This window comes from Morone saxatilis, unplaced genomic scaffold (assembly GCF_004916995.1).
Source record: "Morone saxatilis isolate NCDOM2014 unplaced genomic scaffold, NCSU_SB_2.0 Contig3, whole genome shotgun sequence".
Classification (NCBI taxonomy): Eukaryota; Metazoa; Chordata; class Actinopteri; family Moronidae; genus Morone; species Morone saxatilis.
In genome coordinates this window covers 3,840,613-3,860,159 of record NW_023339873.1, presented here as the reverse complement: position 1 = coordinate 3,860,159, position 19,547 = coordinate 3,840,613, and the positions used below count along the sequence as shown (strand labels likewise).

At 37.5% G+C, this 19,547-nt stretch overlaps 1 protein-coding gene across 5 annotated transcripts in view; it reads right to left on the bottom strand.

Annotated features, from left to right (window-relative positions):
- Window positions 1-6: 6 nt before the first annotated feature.
- The window catches only part of klc1a (kinesin light chain 1a), a gene marked incomplete at its 5' end in the record, with an annotated part of 36,693 nt that continues 17,152 nt past the window's right edge, over window positions 7-19,547 (bottom strand). The window contains 9 exon segments of one of the 5 annotated variants that reach the window (XM_035674526.1): window positions 7-3,001; window positions 4,490-4,556; window positions 7,359-7,492; window positions 15,252-15,413; window positions 16,903-17,011; window positions 17,781-17,848; window positions 18,478-18,530; window positions 18,845-18,944; window positions 19,220-19,393. In XM_035674526.1, the coding sequence (XP_035530419.1) occupies window positions 2,936-3,001; window positions 4,490-4,556; window positions 7,359-7,492; window positions 15,252-15,413; window positions 16,903-17,011; window positions 17,781-17,848; window positions 18,478-18,530; window positions 18,845-18,944; window positions 19,220-19,393 (933 nt within the window). 5 annotated transcript variants of the gene reach the window in all.

Sequence of the window (19,547 nt, the reverse complement as noted above, 5' to 3'; positions counted from 1 at the left end):
TGAATTTTAAGCAGATTATTTCTATAAATATTGATCAGATATTAGTTTCCCTGATACAATTCTCTGTCTGTTATACGTATTTTGGGATTTCTTAACAATCAAACAGACTTAAAAAGACAGATTTGTTGTTTTATTGTACTTTGAGGCTGTTTATCAGAGACTGTGGATGAAGTTCAGATCTTAAATAATAATCTAAACTTTTAATTTCCTTCACAGAAATTAATGAAAAATAGGACCAATTGTCTTAAACTCCCTTAAAATTAAGACTCTCAGGTTGGGAACCACTGACATTAATATTTAATATATTGAAGAAAGGTACCATTAAAAGTTTTAGTTTTTGGGAACCAAAACTGAAAGAATGAATTTAATCGTAAACGTCGATCAATGGGGGCTTAATTAAAGAGTTATTCTGTGTTTTCTGTATGTTGAAATAAAGATTCATTGATTAGTGGACTTTAATATTAATTATAATAAAACTGGAAACAAAGTTTGCCAGAATTTAAAGATAATAATGACTTATTTATAATTAATCCTTCAGTATTTATTACAGCTTTTGGTTTCGGGGGTTTGATTCAGCTGCTGTGGACAAACATTAGATTTTATATTTTGATTAATTAGGAGAGTAAATTAATTCCAGTTTTGCTGCTATACAGTGAAACTATAAATGTAACTAGTTATAACAACCTATAGGATAAATATTTCCTCTTATTTTGGTGATAGCAAATATATATTTTACATTTACAGCTTCAATCTGAGGAATAATTCAATTTATTTTAAATAATTCATAATTTGCACTTTTTTTTGGTTGTTTTTGTTTCAACTTTACTCAGTAAAGTTTTGTCTCGTAACATTTCTCCGGGTCGTTGTGAATGTAAAAACTGCGTTAATGTGTAGAAAGTGTGGAGCGGCGTTAACGTTTGCAGTCAGTGTGCGAAACTACAGCCTCGATCCTGAGAATGTGTCGGTCGGCCGATAAACGCCGCCGCCTTCCGTCCGCCTCGTTATCACTAAAAAACCCTCAACGTTAAGGAAGACTTAGCTTTTTTTTTCTTTTTCCGGAGCAGCGCAAGCACACAAACAAATAATAAACACATAATTTACAAAACCCCAAATGTAAACATGGAACTTCAAAACATCAAAAGCAAAAAAAATCAATCAACACAGGGACGGAAAATAGTTCGTAAGAGCGTCGGAGGCGTCGGTTCCCTCTGCGGGTTTCCAACGGGTTTATCTTTAAGGTTTAATGACGTAAAATAAGTTTATAATACGTCGGGCATTTTGTTTTTAAAACCTCAGTTGTGAAGAGATAATTATTTGCATGTGTTCAACCAGATTAATTATCTGTAATCGGAGTGGGCAGGACTTACATTGTATGTGGGCGGGGCTTACACCAGGAGTAGGCGGGGCTTAAACTTATAGGAGCCAGAAATTGATCCGAAGTTGCTGTATTTATTAGAAAACTGTTCACAGGCCCCAGGATTGAGCTTCAGTACAAGAACTAATTAAAGAACAAGTTTTATTTATAAAAGTTAAATATTAAAGGTCCAGTTTGTGTGATTTAGTGGCATTTAGATGTGTGTGTGGTTTCAGATTGCAACTCCCTCTCTTCAACCCGCCTTTCCAAGCATGAGGGAGAAACTACGATCAATCGAATCTCCTAAATGGTACAAATTTGACTTTAATCGTACATTAAAAGTACCCAAGTATTTAACTGCAACCTGGTTCAAATATTGTCAAAATTTTGTTGATTTTGGAGTTTTTTTTGTTGCTTATTTTCCTAATTAATCCACAAAAATAAAACTTCCATTGGAAATCTGCAGAGTGAACGCAGAGCTGAGCGAACGTCCGGGTCAGCCTAGAAAAAGACGTCATTGCTGGACAAGTTTTCTGCAGAGTTGGTAGTTTAAACTTACTAAAACATTCTTCTGTAAGAGGCAGAAAGCCGCTCTCAAGGTTTTAATTAAACCACAAACGAGTAAAACCAAACAGTTTCAAGTTGTTTTTGTTCCAAATTTCCAATTTCTGCTTTGTTTCAAGCCTAAACTGAAAATGTGCGTAAAAACACAGTGAACACAATTCATTGTTGTTATTTTGATGGTAAAAGGACGTCAGTACTGTCCAATTTTAATCCATATTTTACTTTATAAATGATAATAAATCATCAACATAAACTTTATTCCGTATAATTTCCTTCAAAATGTACAAATAGATGTTTTGCTAGGAGAAATCAGTGTTTTCCTGTTACTTTAACCTATTTAAAGTATTTTACTGTCACAGTTTTCACCGTAAAATCTAAGTTTTTTATTTTTCATTTAATGAAAACGAACCCTCAGAATTGGTAATCAGTATAAATCACATTCATTCAGTTTTTTCCAACAATGAGTTGCTCCTTCATGTCCTTGCATCAACTTAACACTCAAATTAAGTGAATTTATCATTAAAGGAACCATATTTATTATATATATATAATATAATATATATAATGAATATATATCAATGTCTGTTTGGCTTCACTCATTATAATTTAACTGAACCGATTACGAGATAAACGTTTATAAAACTAAAAACTCTGCGTCTGCCTTCATATTCAAGCGACAGCATTAAATATTATAAAGGATATGAGAGCGCACACACACACACACACACACACACACACACACACTTACATACAGTACACGCACATACAAGAGATATAACACAGATAAGATACACACACTGATTCACACATATTCCTCTTGTTCCTCGATATGTTTCGATTAGAAATCCTCGTCTAAGAGCACAAAACCATTAAAAAGTGCAGTGAGAGCTGAACAGTGAGCACTTTAATGTGGGAGGGGTCTCTCTCAGGTAGGGGGGGGGCGTTCAGGCTCTGTCCTCGACCTCCGTCAGGGGCCCCTCCCTCCCTTCCTCCCGCCGCCGCGAACAGACTCAACCTTCAACGCGCCAGGTCGGTGTGGCTGGCACTCAGGTCGCGACTTTTCTTCAGACGATTATTTCGTTCCTGCAGTTTGTGAGAAGAGATTAAAGAAAGAAGAAGCGTATTAGCTATTATTTTGTGGCGTTACGGGTTAATAAAAAGCGTAAAGTGTGTATTGTTTCTGCACTAGGTGGAAGTTAATCCTCGATGCTATCAGAGTTTAGGCTAACGTCACCAGTCTGTGCTGCTTTTTAATGGTTATGGTCAAGATTTGTATTTATTTGTTTAGTAATGTGCTCATTATTTAGGCTACAAAATGTCATAAAATACTTAAAAAAACGGTCTTCAAATAGCTTATTTTGTCCATGTAACAGCCCAAAAACTCAAAGATATTTAATTTTAAAGTATATAAAAGCAGCAAAACCTCATATCTGAGAATGAGAGAATACAGTATTTTTTTTGTTTTGCTTAATAAATAAGAATTAATTCATCAGAGGGTTTAACATTTGCAGCTCTGTTCTGCTTTTCATTGCATACAGGCAATTACTTTAGTAATCTACTGATTATTTAGGCAAAAAAAATATGAGAAAATACTGAAAACTGCACACAATTTCTCATATCTTGAGAGCTTGATTCAAACATAAACAGGTGGCTGGGATTCATTTACTATATTAAAATTGTACTGTAACAAACACAATAAATCATAAGGATAATTTAATCACACACTACAAACAACATGTGTTATTTGTTATCTATTGCAAGCAGTTGTCAGTTTGTGTTAAATCACAAATACTCGATATTATAGAGAAATATTTACTCAGGAACTTTAAATACTTCACTTATATTCAGTGTGTGGTGACTAAACTATAGTTAAAGTGTCTAAAACATTATTCCTCTCTGTTAATAATTTGTGTTGATGAGTTAAAAATGGTGTGAAGTTAGTTGTGACTCATAAAGGAGGAGAAACCGTTTATAAAGACATGAGAGTGAAAAAGAAAAGACTCAAAAAGTATCTGCAGAAACGTTTGTTTTAACCCTCTCGGTAAACCCGGTTCTTTAAATGTCTTTAAATCTACTTTACATGTATTTAAAGATAAAGTAACCTGGTTAAAGTCTCTAACAATGATTAATTTGGATTATCTATTAGTCTGCTGATTATTTCTGACTTCAAAATATCAGAAAATGCTAAAAACTCCAGTTTCTTACAAATTGTTTATTTTATCCAACCAACAGGACAAAAATCCAAAAATATTCAACAAACAATCAGAGAAAAGCAGCAGATTCTTGTATTTGAGAAGCCGTAACGAGAGAATATTTATCATTTTTGCTTGATAAATGACGATTAATTGATCATAAATACATTAATATTCTGTCTGTTATCTGACTTTATCTTAATGTGGAATAAAAACTGATTAAATTCTTATTTCCTACAAATGTTAAATGCAAATAAAGCTCAATAAACACAGACTGGGAGCCTTTCTGGTGGTTGAAAGGGCAAAGTTCCCTTTCGATAACCTTTGATAACCAGCAGGGTTAAAGACAAACTGAGGTCCCGACACTCGGTCTCCTTACTTGGTAGTGGTCACTCACAGCCTTGTCCGCCACGTTAAGAACCCCCAGAGAGCTGGCTCGCTTCATGCTGCACCCAGAGCAGTGACATGCAGAGGGGGGGGAGGTGGTGGTGGTGGGGTCAGAGGTCAGAGGTGAAGGGGGGGTGGAGAGTTTAGCTCAGTGGAAATGGTGGTAAGGTATGTGTTGGTTAATGACATCCATGTTTTCACACACAGTTAGTTTCACAATAAATGTTTCATTTGTTTTTTTTTACGTCGACACATTTTTCTTTCGGAGATTTAGATTAAATATATTTAATTATAATATTTAAATGTAAAATGTTTGGTACCACTTTCTAATTCGAGATTCTCTCTAATGAAAAGTTTATCTGGATAAAGAAAGAAGAAGATGAACACCAGGTTTGTTCTCTTCTGATGCTTTCTTTGTTTCATTAATTTAAACCACTTGGATTAAATAACTGACCTCCGACCCGTCTACAAAAGTGCTGCTAAATATTTGCAACAAAATACATTTAATTAATTGATTAATTATAATTATAGAGATCTTCTACACTGTTGTGAAAAGTCTCTCTTCTAGTACTTTTTGTCTTATTAGCTTATTTAACTTAAATCGACTATCTGACCTCCGACCGCCTGGAAAACAGCTGCTTTTGCATTCGGAACCAATTTAATAACAACTTTTTAATTTTACAATTTGTTGTAAAAACCTTTTTGTAACATTTATAATTAAAGATGACTTCCTGACGTTTGCTGTAACAAACAAATACTGGATGACTTATTTTATTTTTATTGATATTAACGACTCTAAAGACCTTTTTCACAACATGGCCACCTATAATTAATGGCCCGTAACTGATCATTAATATATTAATTTATTACTAATAAACTATTAATGAAGTTATTATAAAAGGTTCCTGATCAGAAAGTGGTACCAACAGTTATTTAAAGGTAATCAGTCTTTTACTGATCAGCTGTAAGTGGTGTAAACTGATATTTATAGTCAGTAAAGTTCATGCAAACACAAACATTCATGCCTCAAAAAAAAGAACCCAGTAAGTTGAGTTTCAGTAAAGCGACACTGCAGAAAGTCCATCAACAAGAAATGTGTTTTTAACCCTGAAACAAAGATTAAAAATAAGTTTTTCTTTAGAAATAAAAACCACCAAAAGCATTACGACTTTTGTCAAAAAATATTACAACTTTTTTCTCGTTTTACATCTTTATCTTTTTCCTGACAATATTATGACTTTTACTCAAAATATGACTTTTCTTATCAAACTTTTTTCATTAAATATTACAACTTTTCTTAAGATATTAGGATATTTTTCAAACTTTTTACTCTAAATCTTACAACAAAAACCACCACAGGTAAAGAATCTTTAATCAACTTTGTTGGTGGATAGTTTGAATCACCTGATATGAATTTAATGGTTATGTGGAAGTTATTTTCATTATTAGTTAATATGTTTTCATATTATATCTTCATCTAAATCTGACTTCACTTTCCAGGAAGATGCAAAAAATAAGTTTTAAATAAAGAAAACGTGCGACTGGATCTTTGAAAGTTTTCCTTCCAGTTGAACCTGTCAGAGCAGATCTTTAAGGACTTGTTAAAAATGGAGATTTCTGCAGTGGTTCAACTTTACTGAGAACCGTCAGATCGATGATGAAGGTGAAGATGAAGATCATCTTAAGGAGCCACCGAGAAGAGCAGCACAGAAAGGAAAACAGAAACCAGTGAGCACACAGATGAGGCATGCAAACAAACATTCAAATGAAAATATTTATTCATAAATAAAAAATTCAACACAGCATAAAAGTTCTAAACCAACAGCCATGCAAACACGTTCGTTTCATCCAGAGTTCATAAAGAAAAACAATAAAAATCCAAAGCAGAGTAAAGTAAAATTTTGAACTATATTTCAAAAACAATTTGAAATAAATAGCCCAAAGCCACAAAATGCAATAAATAGTTGTAACTATTAGTGGTTAAAACAAAAAGTAAAATGAGTTCCACAGAGCATGAAGAGCTTTTTAAAGCAGACATTAGTAGTTTGTGTCGTTGCAGATGCTTTTCCACACAAGTAGTTGCATTATTTTCCCATTTCATCAACACCGTCCTGCACACGGACCGCACGCCGCCTCCTTTGGTTTAATACTTTATTATATGTTCAGGTTTGGTTACGGTGGAATATCGGGACCACTGAGTTCAGTATGAAGATATTACAGCTTTATTCCCCCTCAGAATATTACATCTTCACTTTTACTCTGAAAATAGTTTCACTTTTTATTGTGAGATTTGTGTTTTTCCAAATATTTTCTCAAATATTGGATCTTTCTACTCTCAAAATATTGATATTTTCTTGAAATATTGATATTTTCATGAACTATAACACCTTTTTTCTGAAGATGTAATGACCTTAAAATATTAAATATTTCTAGAAATATTTTGACTTTTATCTTAATATATAAAAGTTTTCTCAAACTATTGCTGCTTTTTCCTCACAATAATGCATCTTTATTTAGTTTTTTCCCAAACAGTGGCCCCAACACTCCCCGACAACCAAACTCAACTGAGCAGGTAAGTTCGTCAGTGTTCAGCGGCGGCGTGAGAACAGGGAGGTGAACCAATGCAATGGGAATAAAAGGACAAATGTGTATGTGCCAGTAGAAGCTCCCTCCGTCATTTCATGTGCAAACACAGCTTAAGAGTTACACCACTTCACCACCAGCAAAGTAGAGCGAATCCCTTCTTTTGTTTTTTTGGTTAGTACGCCAGCCGCCGAGCTGAGGGCTGGAGGTGCCGGCTCGTTCCTCCAGTGCATAAAGTGAGAGTCGCCTGTCAGTCGGGTGTCTGTTGGGATAGTTACCCGGGGTTTTTGGGCTCGCTGTCTCGGGACGAGCCGCCGCCTTTCAGCTTGCGGACGAGTTTCTCGCTGCTGCGGCGGATCGACGCTCGCAGTTTACTGAAGGAGCCGCTCCTCTTCAGAGAGCCGGAGCCATCCTGATGGGAGACGTCACAGGGTTACACTCGTTCACACGCTCTCTCCTTTCCAACACAAACAGAGAGTGAATATACTGACAGTACACTGGAGTCAGAAGACTTCGAGTATCTTATGGCCCAAATCAGTTGTTCCCAACCTCGGGGTCGCAAGGCTTCTTGATTTTAATAATATACACAGTAGAACGATATCTCAGCATTTTGTTAATAATTTCTGTGAAGAAAAGTAAATGAAATTGTTCTAGTTGATATTACTGTTTATCTAAACTTTGAAGACCTGAACATAAGCTTTTACACAATTAAAACAAGAGAAATGTATAAAAAGTTCCTGAAAAAAATATGTTTTACATAAATTCCATTAAATGTTTCACTTAATCAGTTTGAGCAACGATCCCTTAAAGGAAAAGGTTGGGAACCACTAAGTTAAAAGATGAAATACTGTATTCAGAGTACAGTTAGTCTGCAGGGATTTTTTTGGGCCATAATATGTAAAGAATTCTGGGTCTTCAAACGCTGGTCAAACACCAACATACACACAAACACAAGTGCATCATCTGTGCAAATGTTCATGTGCATACACGATGCAGTAATGCAGATTCTCACTCGTTTAACTTCCATACAGCACACCTGTGGTACACCGATCCACACAGGTGATTCTGTTGCACCAGCGTGGGCATTTAATTTAATGTTTCCTATTAAACTGTAGGAGTGGAAAAGGAGCTCAGCCTCATTTCTCCCTGAACACAAACTGAGTGAGGCTGCATGGAGACTTGTTATCTGTGTCTAACGCCTACTCTAACACCTCCCTGTCAGCCTGGATCTTTAAACAGAGGGAGGAGGTGACGGTATCTTCTCTGACAGTCAGAACTGGGTTTTGACTTTGTGTAAAACATATTGACTGATATTGAAGCTGAGCATGATGGGAACTCACAAAAATAATGGACCAGTACTTCTGTGAAATCTAAAATCATCTCACAGGCAGAAGGATTCAAACCTTTGGTGTAATAGAAGAACCACAGTGTAGAAATACTTAGTAAAGTAAAAGTACAGAAGTTTTAGCATCAAAATATACGTAAAGTATCCAAAGTAAAAGTACTAATTTAGCAGATTTCAGAACATTATATTATTGATCATAATTATTGATGCATTAATAAGTGAGGTGGGTCCACTACAAACTATAGATTATTAACTTCTTGTTAAAATAATAATCCATATGATGCATCCCTACTTGATTATATATTTTATTAATCTGAATCAGGATCAGAAATGAACAAGATGTCAAAGTATTTGTGTAAATTTAAACTAAAGTCAAATTAAACTTGCATATAAAACAGGAGCCACTAAACTTGGGTATTAAAGTGCTGTGACATTTCTCTCTAAACTCTTTCTTTTCAACAATTTGTTTTAAGTTACCAGCAGACATTTACACTGATGAGTACAGATATATCTGTGATAATAATATCAATACTAGGTTAGCACAATTCATTAACTGTACATCAAAAACTGTGGTGCTTTTGGTTCAGCTTTCAAATATTTGGAGCATAAATCTGATTTTCTACAGGAAGAAAACTCAAACACACTAACAAAACTCTTTCTTCACCTTTTGAAACATATCTAATATTTAAATGAACACTAAACTTTGATTTTCAAGATTAAGAATGAACTTTAAATCCTTGATTGTTTACTTTAATGGACCGGTTTCCCTTAGAAGTAATGAAGGAATGTAATGGTGAAGGAATCTTTATTCTGGAGGATAATTTATACTCTTTGATTGATTCCTTCTGGGACAAATATGAGGTTTGATTATTGGACCTTTGAATGCAAACTCCAGTTTCAGTACCAAGAGCGGTGCTGCTGCTGAGAGGTGTTAATGTTTAGAGCTCGCTCTGTTATGAAAGGCGCGCACACACACAGAAAGAAAGAGAGGGAACACACAAAGAGGCGACAGGCACAGGTTCAGGTGAGCAAAGAGTTTAGGTTTTATTAGAAGTTAAGAAAGACAAACTGTAAGATGCACAAACAGGACAGGACACGCAGAAGAGTATTAGCAGGAGCCGAGAACAAGAGACGAGGAGGAGACTATTTTAAATACCCAAATTTCCATCAAATGCAACATTGCTTGTTTACAGCAAACCCCTCCGCACCCTCCCGCCCATCCTGACATCTATATACAGATATACAGAAGGTCAACAGGCTGAATGCACGATGTTCAGGCTTCAGAGCGGCCAAAAAGCTCTTTTTTCCCTTCTAACACTTAGTGGGAAATGTCAAATTTATATCACAACTTTATCGTACAACCTCTATTCTGTCACACACACTTTAATTTAAACACATCGTGCATGAATCCTGCCACCTTTGAATGTGTCCTCTCGTTGACATCACAACACAGTCCGATATCAGTGCGAACAGGTGACACAGAGCGACAGACTAATGCACTAAAACTCTAATAGGATGCAGGAAACCCACAGAGCCACAATCAACGGTGCTCTCGATCATGCTGACGAGTTGCGCTGATGTTATTTACAGCATGTTAGAATCACTACGAGCTTTTTGAGTCACCACTAATGAGTTCAGATGGAAACGCTGAGTTAAACCGAGCGGAGGACGGACGGAAGAGATTCTTAACCTCCGCAGAAAGAAAGACGGAGAGGCGGGAGGATAAAGTTCAAAGCTTTTAACTCTGACCATTTCACACCTGGAGAGAATCTGTTCAAAGGTTGGAGTGACGAGTTCACCTCGATGTCAACAGGAATAATCACTTCTGTGTGAAAAATGTTGCCTTTTTTCAGTCCAATAAAGTTTTAGTAATAATATTCTGCCATATTTTTGATAACTCGAAGGAAAAACTATTAACTTTTTTCAGGAGGTTTTACTTAATACAGGACAGAACTTGCTTTCAAACGGTCATAAAAGTTGCGGTTTCGGGCAAACTGACAACATTAATTTGGCCACAGCCCATAATTAACAGTTCAGATCAAGCAGAACGTAGAATTAGTACAAATAACATCACTGTGCATGTTTTTAATCAACCAAGCAGCAAGAAATTTGATGGATATTTAGTCTTTTAAATTTGCGCAGGTATAATTTGACAACATGCTGTAATATTTGTATTCTTACTGGTTTTTATTCTCTTTTCTGTTTAAAATCTGTGTTTTAATCATACAGATTCATTCTGACATGTTTTTAACACGTTAATTAATTAATATTGTTCCATGCCGACATTTGACAGAAGAAACTGGAATTTTGGGGCATTTTTGCTTGAAAACGGCCCGATATGATTAATCGATTATCAACATGGTTGGAAATTAATCGACTTAATTTTAAGTTCTCCATAAAAGACATCGCTCTCTATTTTGCAGATTTCTGAAGTTAAAGACGGAAACAATCTAAAGCTGAAGCAACAGCCAAACTAGCTTTAAATAACGGTGCTTAAAGGTTCAGACTAAAAGGATTTTCTATACATTTTACTACTGGAGTGTTTCAAACTATTTCTGTGCTCAAATAGAAAAATATTTTAAAGCTTCTGAGATTAATTTTCTGTCTTTTTTTGGACCTTTATTTTACAGCGTCAAACTCCAAGAAAGCTACTAACTTTAAGCGAAGCAACAAGTATTATTCTGTTTATAACTGTTTGTCCAGAGTCCAGGTCAAAATGTTGAGAGTTAAGCTTTAAAGGACGGCTGAGAGAACAACGTAGGACGCAGAGATTTGGTTTACCGTCCCTCACGATCCTTCCACCGACCTTTTACACGAGTCTACAGCCAATATGAAAGTACAGTTTAAAGACACTGGAGAGTGACAGAAGTAGAGAAGCAGAGGTTAAAGGACAGCAGAAAGAACAAAGTTTAATGTTGCCATAAAGAAAACATCGCCCCAGTCCTCTCCCACCCACAGCAGATACACACAGTCGAAGCAGGAAGCACAACACAACAGGCTGTCTCCACATTTCACCCCCCCCAACCCGCTCCTTTTTTAAAGCAACATTATCGCTCCGGTTCCACCCGGCCCACCGCGAAGGATCCCACCAGAACCCAGAGGTGGTTGGTGGTGGTGGTGGTGGAGAAAGAGAGAGGAGGGGGGAGTCAAGAGCTGAAGAAAACCGCAAAGCTGAAGGGGGTTGAGGCGAGGTGAGGTGAGGCGTCCGTCATGCAGAAGACAAGTTTTTTAGAACCATTACAAGGCATCTGGAGTTATGCCTGCCGGTCAGACGGAGCAGGAAGAGAAAGAGAAAAGAGGGAAATAAAAGCAGTGAAAGAGAGACAGTGAGATGAGATATGGATAGACAGTTTGAAAGGAGCAAATTTAAGACGGAGGAGGAGAAGAGGAAACAGTAAACTGAAGAGACTGACGATGTTATCGAGGAGGATCAGACACAGTACTTCTCCACCAGCGTGTGCAGTACCGCCGGTCTACTTACTGGTTAGAAACTCTGATATACTGACAGGAACTAAATGTAGAAGGCAGCAGGTAAATGCTACCGTTTTGGTAACAAAAGTCAAATAAAGGAGGTAAGAAGACGTCGGTGGTGTGGTGAAGCAGTCCTGAATGGGACGAGGCTAAAATCTGACAAACACAGACTAAAGTCATCAACTGAACCATCCAATAAAGAGCCTTTACAGTCGTTAACACCAGGAATTAGACCAACGGGACGAGTGGACAAACCAACAATATCAGCTTCATCCAAAGTTAATCAGTAAATGTGAGTTTACAGCAGACTGAAGCTGTTCTCACTTATAAATATCATTTAGATTTACATTTTTTGCACCAAAAAAATTATAATTATGAAGAAAAACATTGCTGATATTCTAAAAATGAGGCCAGAAAGTGAACATTGTGTCTGTTCCAACCTACTTTAGTTACCCAGACTTTAGCTTCTCTAAGGCCATCAGCCATCTTTCCACAGTCCGGTCCAAACTGCCCGGGGGTCTCGCCCAAAACCAGCTGAAGAGGAACTGACTGATTGTGCAGAGGCAGGATGGAGGACGAGTTATTATCAGCTCTGTACAGACACAACTCACACCTCCTGCTTCAGAGGTGAAATTAAAACACATCTGACAAAAGGTCTCAAGTGACCGAATGAACCTCAACGTGTTAAAATAAGATGATACTTTAAGTTCTTGGCTAAATACTTTCTAATCAGACTGTGCTGTAACTCCCAGACTCTGCCACTAGGTGGAGGTTTTACACTGTTTACGATGATGGAGAGATCCTGTGTCTGTTCCTGGAACATTGTTAGAACATTTATATATAAAGTAGAAGGAGGTTAAACTTTGTTAGAGCACAGAATAAACAGAGAGGATGCAGGTCGGAGACACATGAGAGCAGCCAGACAGCCACCGAGCGTTTACTCTTATAATACTGTTAATATTCTCTATTTGTTGATGATTTCATATAAATACATATAGAACATGTCATTTATGTTGGTTGAAGGTATTTTATGGCTAAATAGGAACAAAGTAGGGTTGAAACTAATTAGTAGTATTTTGGTTATTGATCAATTTGCAGATTATTTTCTTAATGAATTGATAAATTGTTCGGATTAAAAACACAAACTTACTTATTAAAATTGCTTATTTTGGCTGACCAACAAGATATTTAATATATTATTATATTATATATATATAAGAATGGAGAAAGAAATATTAAATATCCACATCTGGAAGCAAGAAACTGTAAATTATTTGGCATTTTTGGTAAATTCTGTTTACCAAATTTTTTTGGTAAACAAAACTGATCGTTTGAGCTGTAAACTTTTGTCTGGATAAAACAATCAGTTGAATGCCTGAACAGTAAGGAACCTCCTGTAATAGACTACAGTGCTTTGGAAGCTGATTAAAGGAGCAAAGTGAATAATTAATAATTTTGCGTGTTTTAACAGTTTTCTAGGTTTTGTGAGTTCACTTCTGTTTCACTTTTAGCTCGCAGGCTTCCTCAATTAAACAATCCTTCCTTTCCTCTCTGGCTGCCGACATGCTGACAAAGCAAGCAAAAGGAGGGAATAAATAAAAAGGTCAGAAACATCACACGTTACATCGTCAGGCAGCAGCTCATCACACGAATGCAAAGGAGAGACATTTAAACACACAGAGCACAAACATCAACAAAGAAGGAGTACAGTACAGAGCCCATGTGGAGTCCGATGAACAGACTGATGAGTCACGGTGCTTCTCGGAGGACTCATTTATAGTAAATAATAAGTGGTTTCACACCTGGAGAGAGCTGAAGTGGAAGTTTATCTGACAGGTTGGAAGAAACATGTAGTCTGAACACTGCAGGGAGGCGGCGGAGGGAACAAACACCTATAGTCATGTTTTTATCCATCGAACGTGGCCAGAAGTTAATAATAATCTGTAATATTAGAAAACTACAATGTACAGTAATTTACATATTCATTATTCTATTAATTATACATACTCACTAATGCTAATCTATATATAAATATTCATTACACACACTGTATCTGCTGTGCCACTGTGATCTGAGTTTTTAGGAAACTGCAGTATTTGTTCATCATACAGCGTTCTAACTTTTAACTTTTTAAAGGTACATGTTTTTATTTACTTTATTTTGTTTCCTGCTCATATTTAGTTCTCTGGTTGTCTTCTTGTGCTGCTGTAATGTTAAACTTCTAAAACTGATCTCTGATATAATATTCACAGGAAATAATCTGCTGCATCACTTTTTACAGTTTACTGTTATTGTTATGCATTAAATATAATATAAAATATAATATAAAATATGTAATTTAGTCAGGGTTTGTCTGTTTGGTCAATGAGCCTTAAGGAAAAAGGGTGGGAACCACTGAAGGTAACAAAAACAACAATTCCTATATTCAGGTAATTATCCACTAATGAAAACTATAAATATTAGATTAGATTAGAGATAAATGTTACACACTGGACCTTAATTTGCTGTCGGTCATGATTTAAAGTTTGGTGTTGACTTTACGGTGACACATTTATTTACTGTTGGATGAAAAAGCCTCAGGAGCAAAACAAAAGCCCCACTGTTAAAATCGACTTCCAGCTGAAGCTCTTTCCAGAGAGGACGGGCTGAGGTATAAATAGGTCCAGAGATCAGCTGGTGAAGTGAGATTGTCTGCAGGAGGCTGTATGCTGATGACAGTGTGTATAGACACTGATGTCTCACAACCAGAGGTACAGGAGGAGATGCTGATTGGTTGTTCAGGGCGCTATGACTACTGTTGCTATGTGAGCAGGCCAGCTCTGAGCGGCAGCGGCAGCAGCAGCCTTTTAGAAATAAGATGGTGAGCAGCCTACAGAGACTCTACATGTTGTGCCACTGCAGTCACGGAGAGAAAATACTGCAGTTACTGTGAAATGTACCGGCGCAGTTAGAGACGAGGCTCTGCTGCTGCAGTTAGGTGTTAGGTGGGCGTTGTCGACATGTGTAACCAGAGGGGACTTTACTGCTGTGAAAGCAAGTTTTATTTTAAACCACTCAAGAGTTAGTTGGGGAAAAAGCTCTACAGGAAGAAAGTTTAGTGGGAAAGAGTGTTTCTTAAGAGCAAAGCACTATGTAAATGTAGAAAAACACTACGACTGAAGCAACCTACTGTCAGAGGTCCAGTCAAGTGAGCGTCTCAGCAGCTTCTCACTTGGTCTTATTAATCAAAGTGGGTGTAACAGTGAAGTACAAGCAACCACTACTGTAGTAACTCTGACAGTCAATCAGCATTATCAGTGTAGCACAGTAGAAAGTGATCTCAGTAGACGTGTCGAGGGCTGTGTACTGTACTTACCCCGTTCCACTCCACGCTCATACTCACTTCCTCGCCACCGTCCGGCCCGCTCTCGTACTTCACCGTGTCGGAGGTCAAGCTCTCGCGGCTTCGCTGCTTCTCGCGGGCCTCCGGCTCGCTCAGGACCTCCGCCACGCGCTGCTTATGCACAGTGTCCAGACCCTGTTCTCACACACACACCCCTACACACACACACACACACACGGCAGAAATAAATGTCAATTCAACTAATCCAATTAAAGCAAAAAGCTGAGCACCTCCTGCAGCTTGTCACACGTACAGCTGACAGCAACAAGTACCAATTCTTCCAATCCAATTAATATTAAAGCTATAGACTTCTACCATCTGCTGCACTGAACACAGGCGCTGACAGACACACACTCTTACATTATGACTCATAGGAACTCACTTAAAACTTTCTTTATAATTGCACTAGTGAACAGAAACCTGTTGGTTCCTGCTGCAGAGGATGTTAACTCTTAAATACCACCACTCTGCACTCTGGTATAAAACTCTTTTTTTAATAAGAGATGTTTAAAAGCAAAAACTTGATATTAATTAGTGTCCGATATTAATGGTTTTCCCTCCTTGGAAAATTCACACTTTATTGAATTTAGATTTAAGGTGAGTTCAGAGAAACGGATGTGAAAACAACCTTCTAGTGTCAAACTCTGCACTTATAGTGACAAGTGACATAACAATAAGTAGTGGTAGATCTAATAAAAATGCTTATCTGAAAGCAAATTCAGTGAGATTTGTCTTGTTGGTAAAGTAACGCAGCCTCTGGCATAATTAAACCGATGGACCGATGATACTGTTACACCACAGCGCAGACGGATGCAAAGACTGTTTCCTGTGACTCCGTCTGAGGAATTAATTATTCAAGAGGGGAAAAACAAACCAACAGCACAACAGACTGTTGATGTTATCAGAGTCTAAATGAGTTTTATCTTTATTAATGTGATCTCCCTGGATTGAATGTATTCAATCTTTAATAGGCAATTTAACTCTGGGCAGGACATGAGATTGTTTCCAATGTCAAACTCTACTTATAACATCAGAACTTTTCCTCTTACAAAGTGCATTAATGTTTGTAAAAGCTATTTACTTACACTCCTTCCCAATAACCACACTTCTTCACACTTGCTACTTAATTTAAATGTAGAGAAAATGTCCAGCAATTTGTGCAAATCTATAAACCTCCTCAGCAGTGCAGCCCAACATATTGACTTGATTTAAATAAAAGAGCTTTCAATAAAGGCATTTTGAATGTGATTAATTACCCAAACTCTCCACAGCTGTAACACACAGTGGCGCCACAGGAATCCAGTTTAAATAGTATCATGTGTTACTTCCCAAGCGAGAGATACTTAACATTAAATCCTGGAAGGAAATCCTAATTCAGAATCAAAGCTGCAGGGTTTCTCCACTGCTCCTCTCCACAGGGGACCCCGTTACGTCTCATAACACTATCAGAGGCACTTTAAAAAGATCCGACCCGCCATCCCAAGTGTATCATCTCCTCCCTCATTTTACACTGAATTGTACACGTTCAGCCTGTTAGTCTGCCGTAATGAATAAAGAATTGGTAACGAGAGCGACGTCTTAACCCCGGCTAGGAATCTCGTTATCAGTCACACCATCACCACACCTGCTTTCTGGAACGCATGGCAGCTTCCTCCAGAGTCTCAGCCGCCTCGAACTTGCCCTGCCGCCTGTAGAGGGCGCCCAGGTTCTTCAGGGTGGTGGTCACTGTTGGGCTGCAAAGACAAGGAGGAGCAATATTTAGATTCATTTAGAGATTCATTTATACTATTTCACATTTACTAAACAAGTGATTAATACCTACATTTGAATAAGCTGTTTTGGTCTTTAGATATAAAAGCAAGGCAACAGAGACTTGATCTAAACTGCACATATAGTGACAGTAAATAAAATCCTTAATACATGAATGATTAAACACAAAGAGGGAAGCTTCTATATCAGGATTCAGACCAGCTGCTTTTGTGAATGATATTTTGTTTGTACAAACCACAATAACTTAATAAAAGGGGAATACAAACATATATGCATTTATATATTTACATGTAAGCACGTGTAACCATGGCAGACAGAAATGATTTTATACATGTAAGTTCAAACTAAACAGAAGTGGGTCAATCTGGGCTCAACAGATGATCAACAAGAAAGGAACCAGAAAAAAATCATTTCTGCTGCACAAAGTTATGTTTTTCAGACTTTTCTCCAAGTTAAGTTTTGATAGCAATTTATACAGGGCTCAAAAGTACTTTACTTTAACTTATCTCCGGAAACGCTGATCTGAGCAGCCTTAGTTGTTTCACAGGACACAAAGGTTTGGCAACATTTGGTCTAGAAGAACAGCTTTTTTGGTAAACCATACAGTGAACAGTGCTGTATGTGTGCTTTAATCCTTTAGGTAAATCTGTGGTAAGACAACATTTAAATAAATTTTGTTACTCTTTTGTTTCCTGCTGCTGCTGGGAGCATCGCCCACTCAAACAAACTGACCTGTCGACTTTACAGGCTTTGTACCAGCCTCCGTATTCTCCAAACGGTGAGCCGTCCTTCTGCTTCCCCTACAAGACAAAAACTTCATGAGTTTACAACAAAAACTGCTTCAGGGAATCTACATGGACTTACATGAAAGTGCGGACAAGAAGCACAGACCCTTGATCTCAAAATGTGAAGTGACGCATGAGTTAAAGGATGAAAATTAACCCTTTTGAAAACTGGAGGCCTTTTTAATACCATCAAAGATACCATGAAGGGGTATTTAGTGGTGGGATTATATGGGGTCAGGATTCATTCCCTGAACAACTAAACCTTTTAAACCACGACGAAAATAAACGCCTAGTAGGGAAAAGTCGGGTACTCACACCACCAGCATTAGATGGTTATTATTGAGCCTTAATCTGCTAATCCAACTCTTTGTGGAGTCAATCCTTCTTATTCCATCTTAAATAAGATCATAAAACTGTCACAGTAGTGTAATGCTGCTGTCAGTACTCTGTCATCTGTGTGTGAGTGATTTGGTGTTTATAGATGTCAAATTTAAATGTGGTTATTAACTAATGGATGTCAGTTACATGTGATTTTGTGGCACAAACTTTAAAATTGTGAACAGAATAAACTATCCCACTAATTACTAGAATTATACCCAGACTGACAAATAGACAAACAACAAATATCAACAGATTTCTCTCACCTTGCTTTGTTCCTCTCTCTCCTCAGCGTGCATCCATATTGGTTTGTTCTCATCTGCAGACAAACACACGTGAAAGGGAAGAAGTCAAACATTCACTCAGATAAACAGCAGGAGAGAAGTTTGAGGAAGTCTCTGGTTCTGAAGAAGTGTGGCTGAAAGTTCGTGTTTGTTTACAGCTACCGAGATGTTGACAGCCGACTGAAAACATTAACCTTTACATTAGAGGAAGAGAAACAGCAGGGGTTGTCGGAGGAGTACAGATTTGTTTGTGTGCATTTGATTTATTTGAAGTCAATTATTTGAGAGGATATTCGGCTGAAATGTCCAAAATGTATGTTTGTGTTTATCATCCAGTCACATGTCGTACCGTCAACAGAGCCGAACTCCCTCTCATGAGCTCTGGTGAGGATTTCTTTATACAGAGTTTCAGCCTGCTTGAACTTGCCCTGTTTCAGGTAACAGGACGCCTGAAGAACACACAGAACCAAACGTTAAGTAACAATTGCAGCAAACAAGATGCTGAAAGAAACTTAAAATCACAAAAAATAATAATAGTAATCAAAACAGGAGCGAAAAATAACAAAGATTAGTATTTCAGACAAATATAAAACAGTTGTTTCTTATATAAATATAATATATAATTCAGATTCATAGCTGCCAAGTCACAACAGCATTTAAAACAACACATTTTATTTAAAAATCCTTTTATTTTGAAATATAGTATTTCCTCCACCCCTCTCACCAGGTTGTTCTTGGTCTTGGCCACGTTGGGGTCGTCGGGGCCCAGTTTGGTCTGGTAGATCTCCAGCGCTCTCATGTAGTAGTATTCCACCTCTTCGTACTTGCCCTGGTTCTGACACAGCAGAGCCAGGTTGTTCAGCTGCTTGGCCACATCTGGGTGGTCCTTCCCCAGCACCTGGGACGGAAGCAAGTGGACAGCGGGGGTTAAAACAACGGTCATTACATCAAACAAAACCAGTTTTAGACAACAACCTGCGTCTTAACTGGGCCATTTGGTCGACAGCTCGTATACAGAGTGAGAAACTACCAGCAGCCTGTAACCAGGAGCT